Consider the following 19018-nt stretch of genomic DNA (forward strand, 5'->3'; position numbering starts at 1 on the left):
GGGGTACAGATGGTGAGCAGGACCCCTCCCACACTAGCAGCAGGCCTGGCTGGGCTGAGAAATGCTGACTAATTGCATATCAGTCTGCTCTAAAATCCCCTAATGGCCTGAGAATTGCCCACTTTATTAACTGGGATGAATAGTCCCAGGATGTCTCCTTCTCCCAACTCTGACTCCTAAAAGGACACTTCTGATCCAACCTATGGCTTTGTCCTCTGTTCTATCTGCAGACATGGAAAGTTCCTCGGCTGAGGTCTAACTTTCCCTCTTACTGCTAGAGATTGGTCAATTGATTTTTTTAAAAAGCAACAAAACTAAAGCCACAGCCGTTTTCCATGGACTTGGGCTTTATTGGGTGACTGTAGAGGCAAGGGAGGTTCTAGGGCTGGTGGACTGATGGTGGAGGAAGGGCTTCCCCTTGCTTTTGAATTTAGTGCATGTTGCCTAGAGGTTAGGTGTGTGAGAATAGCTGCAGAAGTGAGAGGAGAGGAAAAGAGAAGGTCATAGAATGTACATTTTCCTTGGGCCAGAACCAGGATATGGGGACTGGGGGTGGAGAGGGAGGGTACTCTTCACATAGGAGACTCCCCCAAGGTCACTATTTGATAGCAGCTTCCCTAATCCCCACCTGCCCCATCTCAGTTCATGCCCCAGATGCTAGCCCTGTTAGCTCCCTCAATATCCACTGGAGAAAAGGAGGGAGGAGGAGATGAGAAATGATGATACCCTTCTGCCCTCCAGCTCCCCTGCCCAGAAGAATTGCTTGCTCTGCCTGCCCTGACTTCCCAGCCAGGCTCAGGAGGTCAGAAAGCCTGGGCACAGGCAGGGGAACAATTGTGTCCCTCACCACCCCTCTTCACACTCTGCCCTCTCCTAGCCCCTCACATGAGGTTGCAGCTCTTGGCTCGATCCTTGTGTATCTCGCCCTCATTCCCCTGGTCTGGCCGTCCTGACGGCTGAGTGGATCGCTGCATTCCCCGGCGTGAGTCAGTTCGGCGCAGCTGCCTATGGCCACGGCCAAGGGAGGCCACTGTGGCCACATGGAAGACATCCCTGACGCTGCGCTCAGAGGACCTGGAGGAGCACTCAACGTAGGACACAGCCCCCACCTGCTTGGCCAGCACAGTGCCCTGGAAAAGGAAGGAGTGCATGGAAGAAAGTTATAGGTCTTAGCCTGCAGCTTAAAAAGGGGCACGGAGACTGAGGGCTGGGGTTGAATGTGAGGGCTGGAGTTGAATGTGAGGGCTGGGGAGAGTCAAGGGATCAGGTCAGAGGTCACAGGCCAGAACAAAGGATGAGCCAGGTAAGGTGTTTTCAAATCAGAGACTGAAGGTGCAGAGGTGACAGGTCTAGGCTGGGATGAGGTCAGAGGTCAAGGGTCGCACCTGCTCATGTGTAACAGGGATAAGCCTCTGCTTGGACAGCTCCCTCAGTGTGGCCAGGTCAGTCCGCATGTCCAGTTTACAGCCAACCAGCACAACCTTGGCATTGGGGCAAAACTCTTGAGTCTCTCCTTGCCACTATGTAGGAGAAGAAAAGAGAATTGTGGAGGGGTGGAGGGAAGCACAGGGTGAGCCTTTGCTCACCATGCCAGCAGTGTGCCCTCTCTTCCTCACAGCATGCGGAAACCATGTATCCCTCAGAACTCTCCCATACAAGGAAGAGGTGAGAATGCTAGGCTTGGGTTGAGAACAGGATGGGGTGAGAGAGAAGTAGAGGGGACGAGAGGGCTGGCGTGGGCCTGCGGACTCTTCTCCCTCAGTGGCTATGAAGGATCTGCTGCCTGGAACCTTCCCATTCCCACTCACCTTTCCCATACTGTCTCCTGGGAACAAATTTATCCCATCCTCCCCTCCCCAACCTGGGAATGGGGCTGCCCTAGCTGACTTCTGTCCATTCACCACTGGCTTTTCTCATGGAAATTGGGGCCTGGAGAGGAGGCCACAGGGCTTTCCTGAGCTCCAGGATCAGCCTTCACATCCCATCCCCTCCATCTGGGGCTCCCACAGCCAAGGAGTTGGAAGAGCAGAGAAAGAATCCTGTGAGTGTTTCTCCCTTCACTCCCCTACCTCCCCTAGCTGCTGTATCCAGCTCAGGACTTTCAGGAAGTGGGTGGCTGGGAGGGATGGGGGCTGGAGGCAGGTTGGCAGGGATGAGAGCTTCACTTGCTAACCAGCTGATGGCCATACCCCAGCTATCACTCCCTCCTCCTGGCCCATTTTATGTCAGGACCATGGGGTCTGGTCCATCTCAGTCTAGCTGCCCTATTTCCCCAGGCTCCCACCTTCTTGAGAACACTGTCCAGTGTTTCTGGTCGGCTAATGTCGAAGCAGATGAGCACAGCATCAGAATCAGGATAGGCCAGAGGCCGGACATTATCATAGTAAGAGGAACCTGAAGGAAGACAGAGCATGAGGGGCCTGAGTGCATGGGAGGCCTGGAAGGGAATGGGAGACCTTACAGATCCTGGTCAAAGGATGGCGGGAGCAGAGAATGGAAAAGAGCAACCATTAATACCCATCATTAATACCCATCATTATACCCATCATGGAGTCTGGGCTTCCCAAGTGGGGCAGTGGGCAGAAGGGGAGTCAAATGGTGGGAAATGGCTCTCTGCTTCCCTAGGGGTTTAAAAAGGAATAATTTTTATTCTTGACTAAGGTTTGGACCCCTTTGAGAAGCTCATGAAATCTATAGTCATTCTCATAAAATGTTGCATGTACTTTCTGGGCTTTGGCAGTCTAAAGCCCCGAAGGGAACTCTTGTAAAAAACCCGGCTGGGGGCCGGGCGCGGTGGCTCAAGCCTGTAATCCCAGCACTTTGGGAGGCCGAGACGGGCGGATCACGAGGTCAGGAGATCGAGACCATCCTGGCTAACACAGTGAAACCCCATCTGTATTAAAAAATGCAAAAAAACTAGCCGGGCAAGGTGGCAGGCGCCTGTAGTCCCAGCTACTCGGGAGGCTGAGGCAGGAGAATGGTGTAAACCTGGGAAGCGGAGCTTGCAGTGAGCCGAGATCCGGTCACTGCACTCCAGCCTGGGAGACAGCGAGACTCCGCCTCAAAAAAAAAAAAAAAAAAAAGGAAAAGAAAAACTCGGCTGGGTGCGGTGGCTCAAGCCTGTAAACCCAGCACTTTGGGAGGCCGAGACGGGCGGATCACGAGGTCAGGAGATCGAGACCATCCTGGCTAACATGGTGAAACCCTGTCTCTACTAAAAAATACAAAATACTAGCCGGGCGTGGTGGCAGGCACCTGTAGTCCCAGCTACTCGGGAGCCTGAGGCAGGAGAATGGCGTAAACCTGGGAAGCGGAGCTTGCAGTGAGTTGAGATCCAGCCACTGCACTCCAGCCTGGGCGACAGAGCGAGACTCCGTCTCAAAAATAAAAATAAATAAAAATAAATAAAAACCCTCCTTATGTTGGGAGGAGGAAAACAGCAGTGGCAGGAAAGCACTCTCCCATTCTCCTGGGACTTGACCTCAGATTTCTCTAGTTCAATGGAGACAAACAGCTCCCTGACCACTCCTCACTCAAGACATTCTAAATGTCTTTTCTCTTTTTTTATTTTTTGAGACGGAGTCTTGCTCTTTTTTTTTTTTTTTTTTGAGACGGAGTCTCACAGTCGCCCAGGCTGGAGTGCAGTGGCCGGATCTCAGCTCACTGCAAGCTCCGCCTCCGGGTTTACGCCATTCTCCTGCCTCAGCCTCCCGAGTAGCTGGGACTACAGGCGCCCGCCACCTCGCCCGGCTAGTTTTTTCTATTTTTTAGTAGAGACGGGGTTTCGCCGTGTTAGCCAGGATGGTCTCGATCTCCTGACCTCGCGATCCACCCGTCTCGGCCTCCCAAAGTGCTGGGATTACAGGCTTGAGCCACCGCGCCCGGCCAAGTCTTGCTCTTTGGCTCCGGTTGGAATGCAGTGGCATGATCTCGGTTCACTGCAGCCTCCCCCTCCCAGGTTCCAGCGATTCTCTTGCCTCGGCCTCCCGGCAGCTAAGATTACAGGCACGTGCCACATGCCCAACTAATGTTTGTATTTTTAGTAGAGACGGGGTTTCAACCATGTTGACCAGGCTGGTCTTGAACTCCCGACCTCAGGTGATCTGCCCACCCGGGCCTCCCAAAGTACGAGGATTATAGGTGTGAGCCACCGCACCCGGCCTCTGAATGTCTTTTCTAAACGGTCTTATCTCCGAAGAAACATGTTCCAAATTAAAAGCCATTCCTTCCCAACTTTCCCAGGTAGGCAGAACCCAGCTGAAGGGCTCAGATGCTAGGCTTTCTCCTTTAGGACATGGTTTCTGTCAGGCTCCGCAAGTTCTGCCTCAGTTTCCCTGGCTTTAAGAGGAAAATTGATTTTTCCTTCCTGTTGGAATTGGATGGATGGGCTGGGCTGACCTGGAACCTAAGGGTCTAGCCAAGGGAGGGGACAGAGTGGGCCGCCTTGGAAGTCAGGGTGACCCCCAGGGACTTGGCTACCTGAAGTGTCCCACATGTTGAGCTCAATGCGGCGCTTGTCGATCTCAAAGCTCGCGGTGTAGTTCTCAAACACGGTGGGGACATAACTCTGCAGACACGGATGGATCCAGATGAGATCCTCTCTCCAAGTCCTCACCCCAGATAAATGCCCTCCTCACTCCCACACCCCGTCCAGCCCAGCCCCTGGACACAAGTTGGTCTGGGATTGGGCAAAGGGGAGATCCCGGGAGCTCCTGCCCCCCGTAGAATCTCTGCTAGGCTCCCAGACCTCCTCCTGGTCCCTTCAGCCCCCTAGTTCTTCCCTTCTCCATTGCCCAGGACCTCCGACATTCCCCTCACCCTCCCTCCCGGAAGCTCTGGTTCTCCCAAACCCCATCCATCTCACCCCGCTCCCTAATTCCTCTCACCCCAATCCTCTGCAGTCCTTCCCGAGCCTTCAAGGCCTCCCCCCGTCCTCCCAGCCCCTGTATCTTGTCCCTGGTTACCCGAGTACCCATTCCCATCCGTCCCCAGGGCCCCTGTCACCCATCCCGCAGCAGCCTTAGCGCCCCCCTCCCAAAACGCAGGTCCCTCACCCCGGGATAGGCGTCCTTGGCGAACACCTGCAGCAGCGCCGTCTTGCCGCACTCTGCGTCTCCCACCACCACGATCTTGCAGCGGCCGCTCTGCCCCTCCATGGTCCCGGCTACGCGCCGGTCCCCCACGCCACCCCCCTCCCGGGCCCCGCCGCCGCCTCTGCCGCCGCCTCCCCCGCCGCTGCAGCTGCAGCCGCTCGGGCCGCCAACACCGGCATCGCGCGGGCCCGCGCCGAGCCCCCTCCCGGGGCCGCGGCCCCCCCTCCGCCCCGCCCCCAGCCTGGCGGCCTCGCCCCCCGGCCCCGCCTCCCACCCGCGCAGCCGGGGGGCGGGGCCCAGCAGATCTGGGCGGAGCCCTGGGAACAGAGGCCCCAGAGCCCGGGTCCAGCGCGCCCGTGTGGGCTGAGGGGCCCCAGCCGGTTTGGGACAGGCCGAACAGGGCTTATTTGACTTTCTCGGAGATAAGGGCAGGGCAGAGTTCAAGCGAAGTTCTTAGGGGTACACTAATGTGAGCGGCACACGCGCGAAGCTCGGCCCTGCTGTGTACCCACGCGTGCACGCAGGTGCACCAGTGCGGACAAGAGCGGGGGCAGCCATCCACTTCCTGAACACGGCGGGAGAGAGATGCTAAGGGGAAGGAGCGAGGCTTTTTGATTTTCTCTCCCGCCTCCGCCCGTGTCCTGGCAGGGGGTCTTGGGGAAATGGGAGGGTGAACCCCAGCACACCCACCCGGACGGTGGTGACATCATAGCTTTCCGTCCCCATGACAACGGGCAGCCGGGTCTCGGGTTGCATTGACTTAACCGCGGGCTTAGACTAGCAGAGAAGCGTGGACTGAGTTCCTCCAGCCAAGCACTGGGTGGAAAGTTTTGGGGGAGCTGCGTCCTCTGGTGGATGCTTGGGGAGAAGGAGATTAGAAGAGAAAGAACCGGCCGGGCACGGTGGCTCACGCCTGTAATACCAACACTTTGGGATGCCCAGGCGGCCTGATCGCGAGGTCAGGAGATCGAGACCATCCTGATCAACATGGTGAAACCCCGTCTCTATTGAAAATACAAAAATTAGCCGGGTGTGGTGGCGTGCACCAGAAGCTGAGGAAGGAGAATCGCTTGAAGTCGGGAAGCGGAGGTTGCAGTGAGCGGAGATCGCGCCACTGCATTCCAGCCTGACGACAGAGCGAGACCCCATCTCAAAAAAAAAAAAAAAAAAAAAAAAAAAAAGGAAGAGAAAGAACCAACCGCCAGAGTTGCTCTGCTGGAGCCAGAGTTAAACCCAAAAGTCAGGCTTGATTAAGAGTCTAACAATAAGGCCGGGCGCGGTGGCTCAGGCCTGTAATCCCAGCACTTTGGGAGGCCGAGACGGGCGGATCACGAGTTCAGGAGATCGAAACCATCCTGGCTAACACGGTGAAACCTCATCTCTACTAAAAAATACAAAAAGCTAGCCGGGCGAGGTGGCTGGCGCCTGTAGTCCCAGCTACTCGGGAGGCTGAGGCAGGAGAATGGCATAAACCCGGGAGGCGGAGCTTGTAGTGAGCTAAGATCCGGCCACTGCACTCCAGCCTGGGCGACAGAGCGAGACTCCGTCTCAAAAAAAAAAAAAAAAAAAAAGAGTCTAACAATAGATTGGGCGCGGTGGCTCACGCCTGTAATCCCAGCACTTTGAGAGGCCACTGCACCCGAGCCTGGGCGACAGAGCGAGACTCCGTCTCAAAAAGAAAAAAAAAAAAAAGAGTCTAACAATAATCAAACCACTGATACGTATTTGCGTGGCATCTTTTACTTTTTTTTTTTTTTTTTACCTTTTAAAAGTGCTTTTTTGGCCAGGCACGGTGGCTCACGCCTGTAATCCCAGCACTTTGGGAGGCCGAGGTGGGTGGATACCTGAGATCAGGAATTTGAGACCAGCATGGCCAACATGGTGAAACCCAGTCTCTACTAAAAATACAAAAATTAGCCGGGCATGGTGGCGCGTGGCAGTAGTCCCAGCTACTCGGGAGGCTGAGGCAGGAGAATCACTTGAACCTGGGAGGTGGAGGTGGCAGTGAGCCGAGATTGCCTCACTACACTCCAGCTTGGGCAACAGAATTTCGGGAAAAAAAAAAAGTACTTTTTTATATCGAGGCAATTCGAGTTAATAATATATGTTGCAAATAATTGTGTAAAGATAACTAGAAGCCGGGCGCAGTGGCTCACGCCTGTAATCTCAGCACTTTGGGAGGCCGAGGCTTGCTTGTGTGCAGGAGTTTGAGACCATCCTGGGCAATATTAGCGAGACCCTGTCTCTAGAAAAACAAATCAAAACTTAGCTGGTTTAGCCACTCTAGGCACGCTGCCTATGGGGTAGCCCTGCTCTGCAAAGAGCGGTAAAACATAAAATTAGCCGGTCGTGGTGACACATGTCTGTGGTCCCAGCTATACAGGAGGCTGAGGTGGGAGGATTGCTTGAACCTGGGAATTTGAGGCTGTAGAAAGCTGTGATCGCGCCACCTTGCTCAGCCTGGGTGAAAGAGTGAGATCCTGTATCAAAAAAAATAAAATAAAAATATAACTAGAGCACGCAGCATCATCACTATGTTACAGAAGGGAAAATGAGGAACAGAACGTTAACACCAAAGTCAGAAAGTTTTAAAGGCTTGGTCTCCATGCTTCTACTTTGCCACTGCAAGACCACAGTGAATTAAGTCTCATCCCTGCCTGGGTTACATAAAGGTACAGTCAGAGCCTGAGATACAGTTTAGCTGGACTCCAGTCTACATGTAAGTAACTCCAAATCTGATGTAAGTTCAAGTTTTGGGACTGTTCCTTAACTTTTTTTTTTTTTTTTTGAGACACAGTCTCGCTCTGGAGTGCAGTAGCACAATCTCAGCTCACTGCAAGCTCCGCCTCCCAGGTTCACGCCATTCTCCTGCCTCAGCCTCCCAAGAAGCTGGGACTCCTGGCGTCCGCCACAACGGCCGGCTAATTTTTTGTATTTTTTAGTAGAGACGGGGTTTCACTGTGTTAGCCAGGATGGTCTCAATCTCCTGACCTTGTAATCTGCCCGCCTCGGCCTTCCAAAGTGCTGCGATTACAGGCGTGAGCCACCGCACCGGGCCTTTTTTTTTTTTTTTTTTTGAGATGGAGTCTCCCTCTGTCGCCTAAGGTGGAGTGCAGTGACAGGATCTTGGCTCACTGCAACCTCCGCCTCCCGGGTTCAAGCAATTCTCCAGCCTCGGCCTCCTGAGTAGCTGGGACTATAGGCACCTGCCATCATGCCTGGCTAATTTTTGTAGTTTTAGTAGAGACGGGGTTTCACCATACTGGTCAGGCTGGTCTCGAACTCCTCCTGACTTCAGGGGATCCACCCGCCTCGGCCTCCCAAAATGCTGGGATTACAGGTGTGAGCCACGGCGCCTTTTTTTTTTTTTTTTTTTTTTGAGACAGGGTCTCACTTTGTTGTCCAGACTGGAGTGTAGTGGCGCTATTTCGGCTCACCGTAACCTCCGCCTCCCAGGCTCAAGCGATTCTCCTGCCTCAGCCTCTCGAATAGCTAGGATTACAGGCGCGCGCCACTACCGCCCGGCTAATTTCTGTATTTTTAGTAAAGACGGGGATTTCACCATGTCGGCCAGGCCGGTCTTGAACTCCTGACCTCAAATGATCCACCCGCAATGATCTCCTGACCTTGTAATCTGCCCGCCTCGGCCTCCCAAAGTGCTGGGATTACAGGCGTGAGCCACCGCGCCAGGCCTATCCCTTAAAATAGTTTTTAATTTGAATAAAGTTTACTATGAATAAATAAATCGCGGTCTGCTCGAGCCCAAGACCACAGACGTTCCTGGTGCCCATTTTCGTGCTCTCCCAGCTTGCGCCACTGTGGCCCTGGCCCTTTAAGGCCGCGCGCGAGGCCCCGCCTCGCCCAGCGCCCCGCCCCTCCCGCTGGATCCTGCAGCCGCGGCTCTTCCCGACGCGCCCCGCCTTCCCCAGCTGTGCACTCTCAGTCCAGCTGTACGCTCTCGTCGGGAGTCCCAGCCATGTCAGCCGAGAGAGAGGTAGCCGAGGCGGCCACTGTGGTGGCGGCCGCTGAGGCAGGGGCCGGGGAAGACGCCTCTTCGCCGCCTGCGAAAACCGAGAGAACGAGCGACTCTCAGCAGCCCGCGGCCTCCGAAGGGGCCGCAGCCGCCGCCTCGCCGCCGCCGCTGCGCTGCCTGGTGCTCACGGGCTTTGGAGGATACGACAAGGTGAAGCTGCAGAGCCGGCCGGCCGCGCCCCCGGCCCCTGGGCCCGGCCAGCTGACGCTGCGCGTGCGGGCCTGCGGGCTCAACTTCGCAGACCTCATGGCCAGGCAGGGGCTGTACGACAGGCTCCCGCCGCTGCCTGTCACTCCGGGCATGGAGGGCGCGGGCGTAGTGATCGCAGTGGGCGAGGGAGTCAGCGACCGCAAGGTGAGCGGGTTGCGTAGGGCAGGGCAGGGCTGCGCAGGCATCGGGGCAGTGGGGCACGAGTGGGCGGGCGCCGGGGGTGTGGCAGGGCGGGAGAAACTGGCGCGGACCTGGGTGCACAAGCGTGGAAAGCGTAGCAAAGAAACTTGTGTTTTGGGGCTCCTGGAGAACGGCATTTATGTGAGGAGGGGAGGCGGAATTATCGCCCCTTCCCCAACCTTTTTTAGTTGTGGCCGCCGCCCAGAAGCTGTGCTGGTCGGGGGTAGGGGGGAACAATAAAGCGCCCATGCGCATGCGCACAACGACACCACCGTCCCCACCCACCCCCGCCCCCCCGTTGAAACCACACCTGTACCCTTGCCCACCAAACACTCTCTGGGTAATTGTGGTCTGTGACTGTGAGTGACGGTTAGTACCCCCTTTTCCCGAGGGAGCTTGGGCTATGTCGCCGGGGTTGGGCGGGGGCACAGCGGCCGTGCCAGAGTCCTGGTCACATGCAGCCCCGTGGTCTGTGGGGGTGTGAGGCGGCCCCTCCCAAAGCAAGGCCAAGGAGACGAGACACGCCCGTCACGGAGAAGAGAGAGCCTTGCTCCCCCACTGCCACCAGGCTTACACCGCCGATCTGGTTTTGGGGTGGGGGAGGCGGGATTGGGTCACCCGATCTTTGTCTTGGGCTCTGTGTCTCCCGTGACTGCAGTATCTCCTCCTCCTGTGACTCAGCCATCGGGCCACGACCCGGGGCTGCCCTTGGGAACGCCTGGGGCGGGGCGTGTAGGGGGGACCCACCTCTGCCTTCCTCCTGCAGAGGACCCCCACTTCAGAAACCTCGGTGCCAGGGGTTTGGACTGGAACGGAGAGGTGTGGCGCCTTGAACTGGTTGGCCAAGTCTGCAGGCTTGTTTCTCCTCATTTATCATTAATCTCGGCCACAACCCTGGACACCGGAGAGCTCAAAATGATCAGCTTTTTGAGAGACCTGGGATGAGGCCTCAGCACTCCATTTGTTTAGGGGTTTCTTTTTTTGTTCTTTTTCTTTCTTTTTTTTTTTTTTTAGACGGAGTTTCGCTCTTGTTGCCATTGCACTTGTTGAGTGCAATGGCGCGATCTCGGCTCACCGCAACCTCTGCCTCCCGGGTTCAAGCGATTCTCCTGCCTCAGCCTCCCTAGTAGCTGGGATTACAGGCATGTGCTACCACGCCTGGCTAATTTTGTATTTTTAGTAGAGATGGGTTTCTCCATGTTGGTCAGGATGGTCTCGAACTCCTGACCTCAGGTGATCTGCCCACCTTGGCCTCCCGAAGTGCTGGGGTTACAGACATGAGCCACCGCGCCCGGCCAGGGGTTTCTTTTTAAATCAGACCCCTCAAAAAGAGGCCCCTCAGATGTAGCCTCTTGCAGACCTGCCAGCCCCGGATTCTGGAGCCAGGTTTGTTGGATTCCGGAGGAGCCAGGTTTGTTGGATTCATCGGGTATGCAAACAGCTTCTCCTTAAAGTCTTTCCTCTGAATTCAGCTCTGGCCCCACCCTCAAACTGACTTCTAAATGATCCCACTCTTGAGCAGGCGCTAAGAGGAATATTTTTAGGGGGTAGTTGTAGTTCATGTTACTGCTGAAGGCCACCCACCTCACCTCCCCTCCCCACACTTTCCGCCTGGTAAATACAGGATATCCTGTCCAGGGCAAGAATCTGATGTAAGAGCCTGGATTCTTCGGGGAGGGCCCTTCCCTGTCTCTCTCCCTCCTCCTCCCTCCTGGTGTCTGGGCTGGGGAGGGGTCTTGGCCCTGATGTGGATGGCCTGAGGGTTAGCATGAACCAGGGTAAGTGAGACTTGTTCTGGGTCAAATCTGGGACTGGCCTTGACCCCAAATGACCAAGGCACTCCTCGCAGCTCTCCTGGGTTGTTCTGTATCTGCTAGTCTTGAGTCCCTGGGTGGAGGGCTTCCGTTCTCATTCTCCAGACCTCATCTCAGGCCAGAACTTGGAAGAAAAGACCCCAGCATGTCCTCAGTTCTCCTCTTCAGTGGAATGTGGGAGCATGAGGACATGAAAAAGGGCATAAGTGGGAGTTCCATCCCCCTTCCCCATGGACCCTAACTCTTGTTAATATACAGATTTCCCATCATTCCCGGCAGAGATCAAGACAGACCCGGATTGTCCCAGAACAGCACCCACACCTCCCTCTTCATGCGCTTCAGAGTGCAGAGAGGTCTTTTCTCCTGACGCTCCCTCCTTTTCCCTGCCCTTCCCTTGAACCCACTTGCTAAGCTGGAGAGAAAGGTTCTGTTATCTTTGCCCCCTTTCCCTCCTGCACAGAGGCTCCCGTGGGGGTGGGGAGGAAGCCTTTTACTGCTGTGTAGGCCTGTGTAGCCCTCCTTGTCTGTCGCCCCTCTTGCACCATCTCTGAGCGAAAGTGTTTTCTGGGCTCCCAGTGCTGGCTCAAACACACTTCTCCCGAGGTGATCACACCCTGCTGTAAGCGCTCAGAGAACTTTGCCTGCACTTTGGTATGGCCTTCTTTTGGTTGTTTGTGTGACTTCCTTGCTGCTATTATATTATTATTATTATTATTATTATTAGCTAACATTATTAAGTGCTTATTATGTGCCAGACGTTGTGCTAAAATTTTTTTTTCCATTTGGTCCTCATAACTGCCCTAATTGAGAGATAAGAAAACTGGAGCTCAAAAAGATTAAGTAATTTTTATGCACCCAAAGTCACACAGTCAGTAAACAGTCGAGACCACTTTTGTAACCACAGCAGTTTGATCTCTTCCACAATACTTCATGCTGCCCTAACTGTAAGCTTCTTGCATTCAGGGATCTTACACAATAGTGACATGTAAGATCTGTAAGATGATGATAAGGATAGTATCTGCCAGGCCGGGTGCGGTGGCTCACGCCTGTAATCCCAGCACTTTGGGAGGCCGAGGCGGGCGGATCACAAGGTCAGGAGATCGAGACCACGGTGAAACCCCGTCTCTACTAAAAATACAAAAAATTAGCCGGGCGCGGTGGCGGGCGCCTGTAGTCCCAGCTACTAGGGAGGCTGAGGCAGGAGAATGGCGTGAACCCAGGAGGCGGAGCTTGCAGTGAGCCGAGATCACCCCACTGCACTCCAGCCAGGTGGACAGAGTGAGACTCCGTCTCAAAAAAAAAAAAAAAGAAAAAGAAAAAAAAAAGGATAGTATCTGCCTCAAAGAAATGATGTAAGGATTAATTAAGCATTATATATAAAGGACTTGAAATCAGGCTTGGCCCTCAGTCAGCACAGTAAAGGTAGGTTGTTTTTGTTGATGATGTTGTTATTATTATTACCATGACTATTGCTGCTTCTCCTGCTACTTCATTTGGAAGAAGGGGGCCTTGTACCTAGGGCAAAATCAGTAAATAGCCTGTGGGTGAATGAATGAATACGTGAGTGAAAGTTACTCTTCTTTTTTTTTTTTTTTTTTTTGAGACAGAGTCTCACTCTGTCGCCCAGGCTGGAGTGCAGTGGCACGATCTCAGCTCACTGTAATCTCCGCCTCCTGGGTTCAAGCAATTCTCCTGCCTCAGCCTCCCAAGTAGCTGGGATTACAGGCGCCCACCACTACGCCCAGCTAATTTTTTGTATTTTTAGTAGAGATAGGGTTTCACCATGTTGGCCAGGCTTGTCTCGAACTCCTAACCTCGTGATTCGCCCACCTCGGCCTCCCAAAGTGCTGGGATTACAGGCGTGAGCCACCGCGCCCAGGCAACTGAATGATACTCTTCTCTTCTTCAAGGCAGGAGACCGGGTGATGGTGTTGAACCGGTCAGGGATGTGGCAGGAAGAGGTGACTGTGCCCTCGGTCCAGACCTTCCTGATGCCTGAGGCCATGACCTTTGAGGAAGCTGCTGCTTTGCTCGTCAATTACATTACAGCCTACATGGTCCTCTTTGACTTCGGCAACCTACGGCCTGGCCACAGCGTCTTGGTACACATGGCTGCAGGTGACGGGTCCCCTCACTTTATCACTCCTTACCCCACCCAGATTTCCTTCCAGGCCCCTTCCCTGCAGCCTGTCTGGGTTGTTGCCATGGCAACACCAGACTGCCTTGGCCTGTGGTGCCCAGAGGCCTCTGCTGTGTAGTTGCCGTGGTAACATTCAGGCACCAGGTCTAGTCTGGTGTGCTATCCTTAGCAACGTGCTCTCATCCCACACCCCCACCTCTCTAGCTACCCTCCCCACCACTTCTCAGTCATGGAAATTACACATGGCCCTAAAACAAGCCTAGGCAAAATGAAGGTGATGGGCTGAGTCCTTGGCAGGCTAGAATGGAGTGGTTGGTAGCCAGGGCGACTCCATATCCCCTGCTTATGGGTGTCTTGCTGCAGGGGGTGTGGGAATGGCTGCCGTGCAGCTGTGCCGTACGGTGGAGAATGTGACAGTGTTCGGAACGGCCTCGGCCGGCAAGCACGAGGCACTGAAGGAGAATGGAGTCACACATCCCATCGACTATCACACGACTGACTATGTGGATGAGATCAAGAAGATTTCCCCTAAAGGTTGGGGGCAGAATATGGGAGGGGGTAGGGAGGCACAGGACAGGGAGGGGAGCTCCAGATCTGTGGATCCTAATGTTGTTCTTGGGTTCCCCATTCTATGACAGGAGTGGACATCGTCATGGACCCTCTGGGCGGGTCAGATACTGCCAAGGGCTACAACCTCCTGAAACCCATGGGCAAAGTCGTCACCTATGGTAAGTTAGTGGGCCAGGCATGGAGAGAGCATGTGAGGGCAGGAGGGAGGGTCTAAGGGGTGGAATATAGGGCCCAGGGCTTTTGAATGAAGAGGGGTAGGGACTCTGGTGCTCTGTAGACAATCAGGGTTAGGAATGGTCCTGTATGTTGCATTCAGATTGCTGACTTCTGGGTGCCAGCTCTTTTCATTCTCTGTCACAACTTTTCATATGAGTCATAGTAAATTCTACATTTTTTTTTTTTTTTTTTTTTTGAGACGGAGTTTTGCTCTTGGCCCCCAGGCTGGAGTACAGTGGCACGATCTTGGCTCACTGCAACCTCCGCCTCCTGGATTCAAGTGATTCTCCTGCCTCACCCTCCCGAGTAGCTGGGATTACAGGTGCCCGCCACCATGCCCAACTAATTTTTTTATTTTTAGTAGAGGCGGGGTTTCACCATGTTGGCCAGGCTGGTCTTGAACTGCTGACCTCAGGTGGTACAGCTGCCTCAGCCTCCCAGAGTGCTGGGATTATAGGCGTGAGCCACCACAGCTGGCCAAATTCTGTGTTCTTGTTTAGGGATTATTCTTTTTTTTTTTTTTTTTTTTTTTTTTTTTTGAGACGGAGTCTGGCTCTGTCTCCCAGGCTGGAGTGCAGTGGCCGGATCTCAGCTCACTGCAAGCTCCGCCTCCCGGGTTCACGCCATTCTCCTGCCTCAGCCTCCCGAGTAGCTGGGACTACAGGCGCCCGCCACCTCGCCCGGCTAGCTTTTTGTATTTTTAGTAGAGACGGGGTTTCACCGTGTTAGCCAGGATGGTCTCGATCTCCTGACCTCGTGATCCACCCGTCTCCGCCTCCCAAAGTGCTGGGATTACAGGCTTGAGCCACCGCGCCTGGCCTAGGGATTATTCTTGAACAACCAGCCTGCCTTCTTTCTGTCCTACCTCCTTGAGTGTCTTAAGCAAGGTGCATTTTCATTTAAAAAAATATTTCATACAACAAAATAAGCCAGGCATGGTGGCTCATGCCTGTAATCCCAGCACTTTGGAAGGCCAGGACAGGCGGATGGCTTCAGCCTAGAAATTCGAGACCAGCCTGGGCAACATGGCGTAACCTCATCTCTAGAAAAAATACAAAAATTAGCCAGGTGTGGTGGCACTGTACTCCAGCCTGGGCAACAGAGCGAGACCCTGACTCAAACAAAGGAACAAACAAACAAATACATAAAGATTAGAGCAATTTTTTTTTTTTTTTTGAGACAGAGTATCACTCTGTCACCCATCCTGGAGGGCAGTGGCACAACCTCGGCTCTCTGTAGCATCCACCTCCCTGGTTCAAGCAGTTCTGCCTCAGGCTCCTGAGTAGCTGGAATTATAGGTGCCCATCTCCATGCCTGGCTTTTTTTTTGTTTTTCTTGAGACAGAGTCTGGCTCTGTCACCCAGGCTGGAGTGCAGTGACACGATCTCAGCTCACTGCAACCTCTACCTCCCGAATTCAACTGATTCTTCTGCCTCAGCCTCCCAAGTAGCTGGGACTGCAGGCACGCGCCACCATGCCTGGCTAATTTTTGTTTTTTTTTTTTTTTTGAGACGGAGTATGGCTCCGTGGCCCAGGCTGGAGTGCAGTGGCCGGATCTCAGCTCACTGCAAGCTCCACCTCCCGGGTTTTAGGCCATTCTCCTGCCTCAGCCTCCCGAGTAGCTGGGACTACAGGCGCCCGCCACCTCGCTGGGCTAGGTTTTTGTATTTTTTTTAGTAGAGACGGGGTTTCACCATGTTAGCCAGGATGGTCTCGATCTCCTGACCTCGTGATCCGCCCGTCTCTGCCTCCCAAAGTGCTGGGATTACAGGCTTGAGCCACCGCACCCGGCCTAATTTTTGTATTGTTACGGTTTTTTTGTTTGTTTTATGTATTTATTTATTTTTATTTATTTATTTATTTATTTTTTGAGACGGAGTCTGGCTCTGTCGCCCAGGCTGGAGTGCAGTGGCTGGATCTCAGCTCACTGCAAGCTCCACCTCCTGGGCTTACGCCATTCTTCTGCCTCAGCCTCCCGAGTAGCTGGGACTACAGGCGCCTGCCACCTCGCCCGGCTAGTTTTTTTTTTTTTTTTTTGTATTTTTTAGTAGAGACGGGGTTTCACTGTGTTAGCCAGGATGCTCTCGATCTCCTGACCTCGTGATCCGCCCGTCTCGGCCTCCCAAAGTGCTGGGATTACAGGCTTGAGCCACCGTGCCCAGTCTGTTTTTTTTTTTTGAGACGGAGTTTCGCTCATTTTACCCAGGCTGGGGTGCAATGGCGCGATCTTGGCTCACTGCAACCTCCGCCTCCTGGATTCAAGCGATTCTCCTGCCTCAGCCTTCCTGAGTAGCTGGGATTACAGGCATGTACCACCATGCCCAGCTAATTTTGTATTTTTAGTAGAGACGGGGTTTCTCCATGTTGGTCAGGCTGATCTCGAACCCCTGACGTGAGGTGATCCACCCACCTTGGCCTCCCAAAGTGCTAGGATTACAGGCGTGAGCCACCGCGCCCAGCCAACACCTGGCTAATTTTTGTATTTTTTAGTACAGACAAGGTATTTTTTAGTAGAGACAAGGTTTCACCATGTTGGGCAGGCTGGTCTTGAACTCCTGACCTCAAATGATCCTCCCACCTTGGCTTCCCAGAGTGCTGGGATTACAGGTGTGAACCACAGCACCCAGCCCCTGGAGCAATTTTAAGTCAGCCACGGTTGGTTTGGGCCTGGTAACCAGCAGTTTGAGAATTATCCAATCACCCCCTGGCACTGGTGTGGAGAATTGCAAGGGGATCACAGGGAACAGAAAGTACAGATGCAGGCACACAGGGATGTGCCTGGGGTGTTCACAGGCCATGTCACCTTGTCCTTCAGGAATGGCCAACCTGCTGACGGGCCCCAAACGGAACCTGATGGCCCTGGCCCGGACATGGTGGAATCAATTCAGCGTGACAGCTCTGCAGCTGCTGCAGGCTAACCGGGCTGTATGTGGCTTCCACCTGGGCTACCTGGATGGTGAAGTGGAACTGGTCACTGGTGTGGTGACCCGCCTCCTGGCTTTGTACAACCAGGGCCACATCAAGCCCCACGTTGACTCAGTCTGGCCTTTCGAGAAGGTGAATCTGAGGACTTTGCAGGGAGGGCTTGGATAGGACTCATGAAGGCTGGGGTCCCAAGGGGCAGATTCCTGGGGAAGAGGAGGGCTGCCTGCATCGCACTGGCTCTTGTTGGATGGAGGCTGGATAGCACTGGGAGCCTCATCTTTCCTTCCTCCCCAGGTGGCCGATGCCATGAAACAGATGCAGGAGAAGAAGAATGTGGGCAAGGTCCTCCTGGTTCCAGGGCCAGAGAAGGAGAACTAGAGCGAGTGGTTGTGAGACCCTAGAGACCAGCAAAGGGAGAAGTTGGGAAGCTGCGTTCTGTTGGCCACCAGACTTGCATTTCAGCCTCTGTCATAATGCTCTGCCCTCCCTCCCCCGAAGGTCTCTGTGGTGATGACCGCTCTCCCCTGCCCCTCCCCGCTTCCTGACCTCTGAAGAGATTGGGAAGTGACCATTTGGATGTCTGGGCCCTGCCAAGGGGACAGGGAGGGTCAGAGGGAGGCCGGCTGCTTCCTGCCCCCGCCCTTTCCCCGGGCCTGCTGTGCTGCTTTTGTGCCAAGGTTAGCCAGTCCCCTCCGTTGTGTTCCGTGTGCTTTCACCTCTGCTTCATCTTCCCTCCGGTCCCTGCCCCACCACCTCCCCAAAGAATTGAAATGTCAGCTCAGGATATGGGGCCAATCTCTGTGAGTCCAGCAGGTACCTGTCTCTCCCTAGTGTCCCTTCAGCCTGGGCCGACCAGTGCCCACCTCTGGGCTTGACCAGTTCCCAATCTCCTCCTCTGTCCCCAACATCGTAAGCACAATTGGGCTTCTTCCATCTCCAGGTTTTCTGCCATTCTTAACCAAGGCTGCCTCTTCCAACAGGGCGGAAATCAGACCTACTCCCCTAGGTCACAACTCTGGGAGCGATACAGAGCCCCCACCCTTCACTGAGTTCTCTGGATTTGTTCTCAGTGCCTTAGCAATGAAAACCTGTGCTTGTGTGTGTGTGGCGGCGGGGAGGGAGGATCCTGTCTCCCACCTCCTTCTCCTCCCCTGTACTCCCCAGTGCCTTCCTTGTTCTGGTGGAGCTGGGGTTTCGCTCCTACCCAGTCCCACAACACTGCCAAAAATCTGTGTATGTGCCATTGGGTGGGGCAGTCCCGAGCCTCCTGGGGGAGCAGGGCAAAAACTGGTGCCCTCATCGTGGTCTGTGCCATGTCCTGTCTCTATGATGGTTGAGGAGAAAGGCGGGGAAGTTTCCTCAGCCTTGCAGATACGTGTGGCATTTACCAGCCAGAGCTCTGCAAGGCTGTTCTGTCTGTTTCTTGTTCTGGGACCAAAGTAAAAATCCAAGCACATTCCCCTTGCACTTAGGGGAGGCCCCACTGCCTTCTCAAAGCAGAGCTGCAGCTTATCAAACTCAGCCCACAACTTTGTTTACATGGGTGGGGAGATGGAACAGGGGAATACAGAGCGGGATGGTCAGGACCTGGGCCACTGTGACCAAAATGGGGACTTCCTGGGTAGGGAGGTCACTCCCTCTACTCACTGAGCTAGAATTAGGGAGGGTTATCGCCCCAACTGTTGCAATGGGAGGTGGAGGGACAGGCTCAGCGTCCTCATTGTCTAAATGAGGCCTAAATGTGTGAAGTGCGATTTCTGCTTTTGTGTACCCCACCACCCCATTACCACAGCTGCCTTTGTGTTTGTGTCAATAAAAAGCCAAACCCTAGGTCCTG

At 54.3% G+C, this 19018-nt stretch overlaps 2 protein-coding genes across 3 annotated transcripts; one reads left to right on the top strand and one right to left on the bottom strand.

The window, feature by feature from the left end:
- Positions 1-329: 329 nt before the first annotated feature.
- RND2 (Rho family GTPase 2) lies at positions 330-5319 on the bottom strand. 2 transcript variants are annotated; one of them, XM_033182874.1, is made up of 6 exons: positions 5055-5319; positions 4480-4567; positions 2285-2394; positions 1386-1520; positions 886-1130; positions 330-469 (listed from the first exon to the last, which is right to left on the bottom strand). In XM_033182874.1, exons 1-6 carry the CDS (start codon positions 5154-5156, stop codon positions 445-447), a joined length of 705 nt encoding a protein of 234 aa, XP_033038765.1. In that variant the 5' UTR covers positions 5157-5319; the 3' UTR covers positions 330-444. The 2 variants fall into 2 exon arrangements, with proteins under 2 accessions (XP_033038765.1, XP_033038766.1); XM_033182875.1 differs by having other exon boundaries at positions 330-1130; positions 5055-5291.
- Positions 5320-8968: 3649 nt separating this feature from the next.
- Positions 8969-19011, top strand: VAT1 (vesicle amine transport 1). Its single transcript, XM_033182872.1, has 6 exons — positions 8969-9480; positions 13241-13448; positions 13834-14004; positions 14109-14198; positions 17072-17313; positions 17476-19011. Exons 1-6 carry the CDS (start codon positions 9070-9072, stop codon positions 17557-17559), a joined length of 1206 nt encoding a protein of 401 aa, XP_033038763.1. The 5' UTR covers positions 8969-9069; the 3' UTR covers positions 17560-19011.
- The last annotated feature ends 7 nt before the right edge of the window (positions 19012-19018 follow it).

Source organism: Trachypithecus francoisi, unplaced genomic scaffold (genome assembly GCF_009764315.1).
Source record: "Trachypithecus francoisi isolate TF-2019V2 unplaced genomic scaffold, Tfra_2.0 Lachesis_group20, whole genome shotgun sequence".
Taxonomy (NCBI): Eukaryota; Metazoa; Chordata; class Mammalia; order Primates; family Cercopithecidae; genus Trachypithecus; species Trachypithecus francoisi.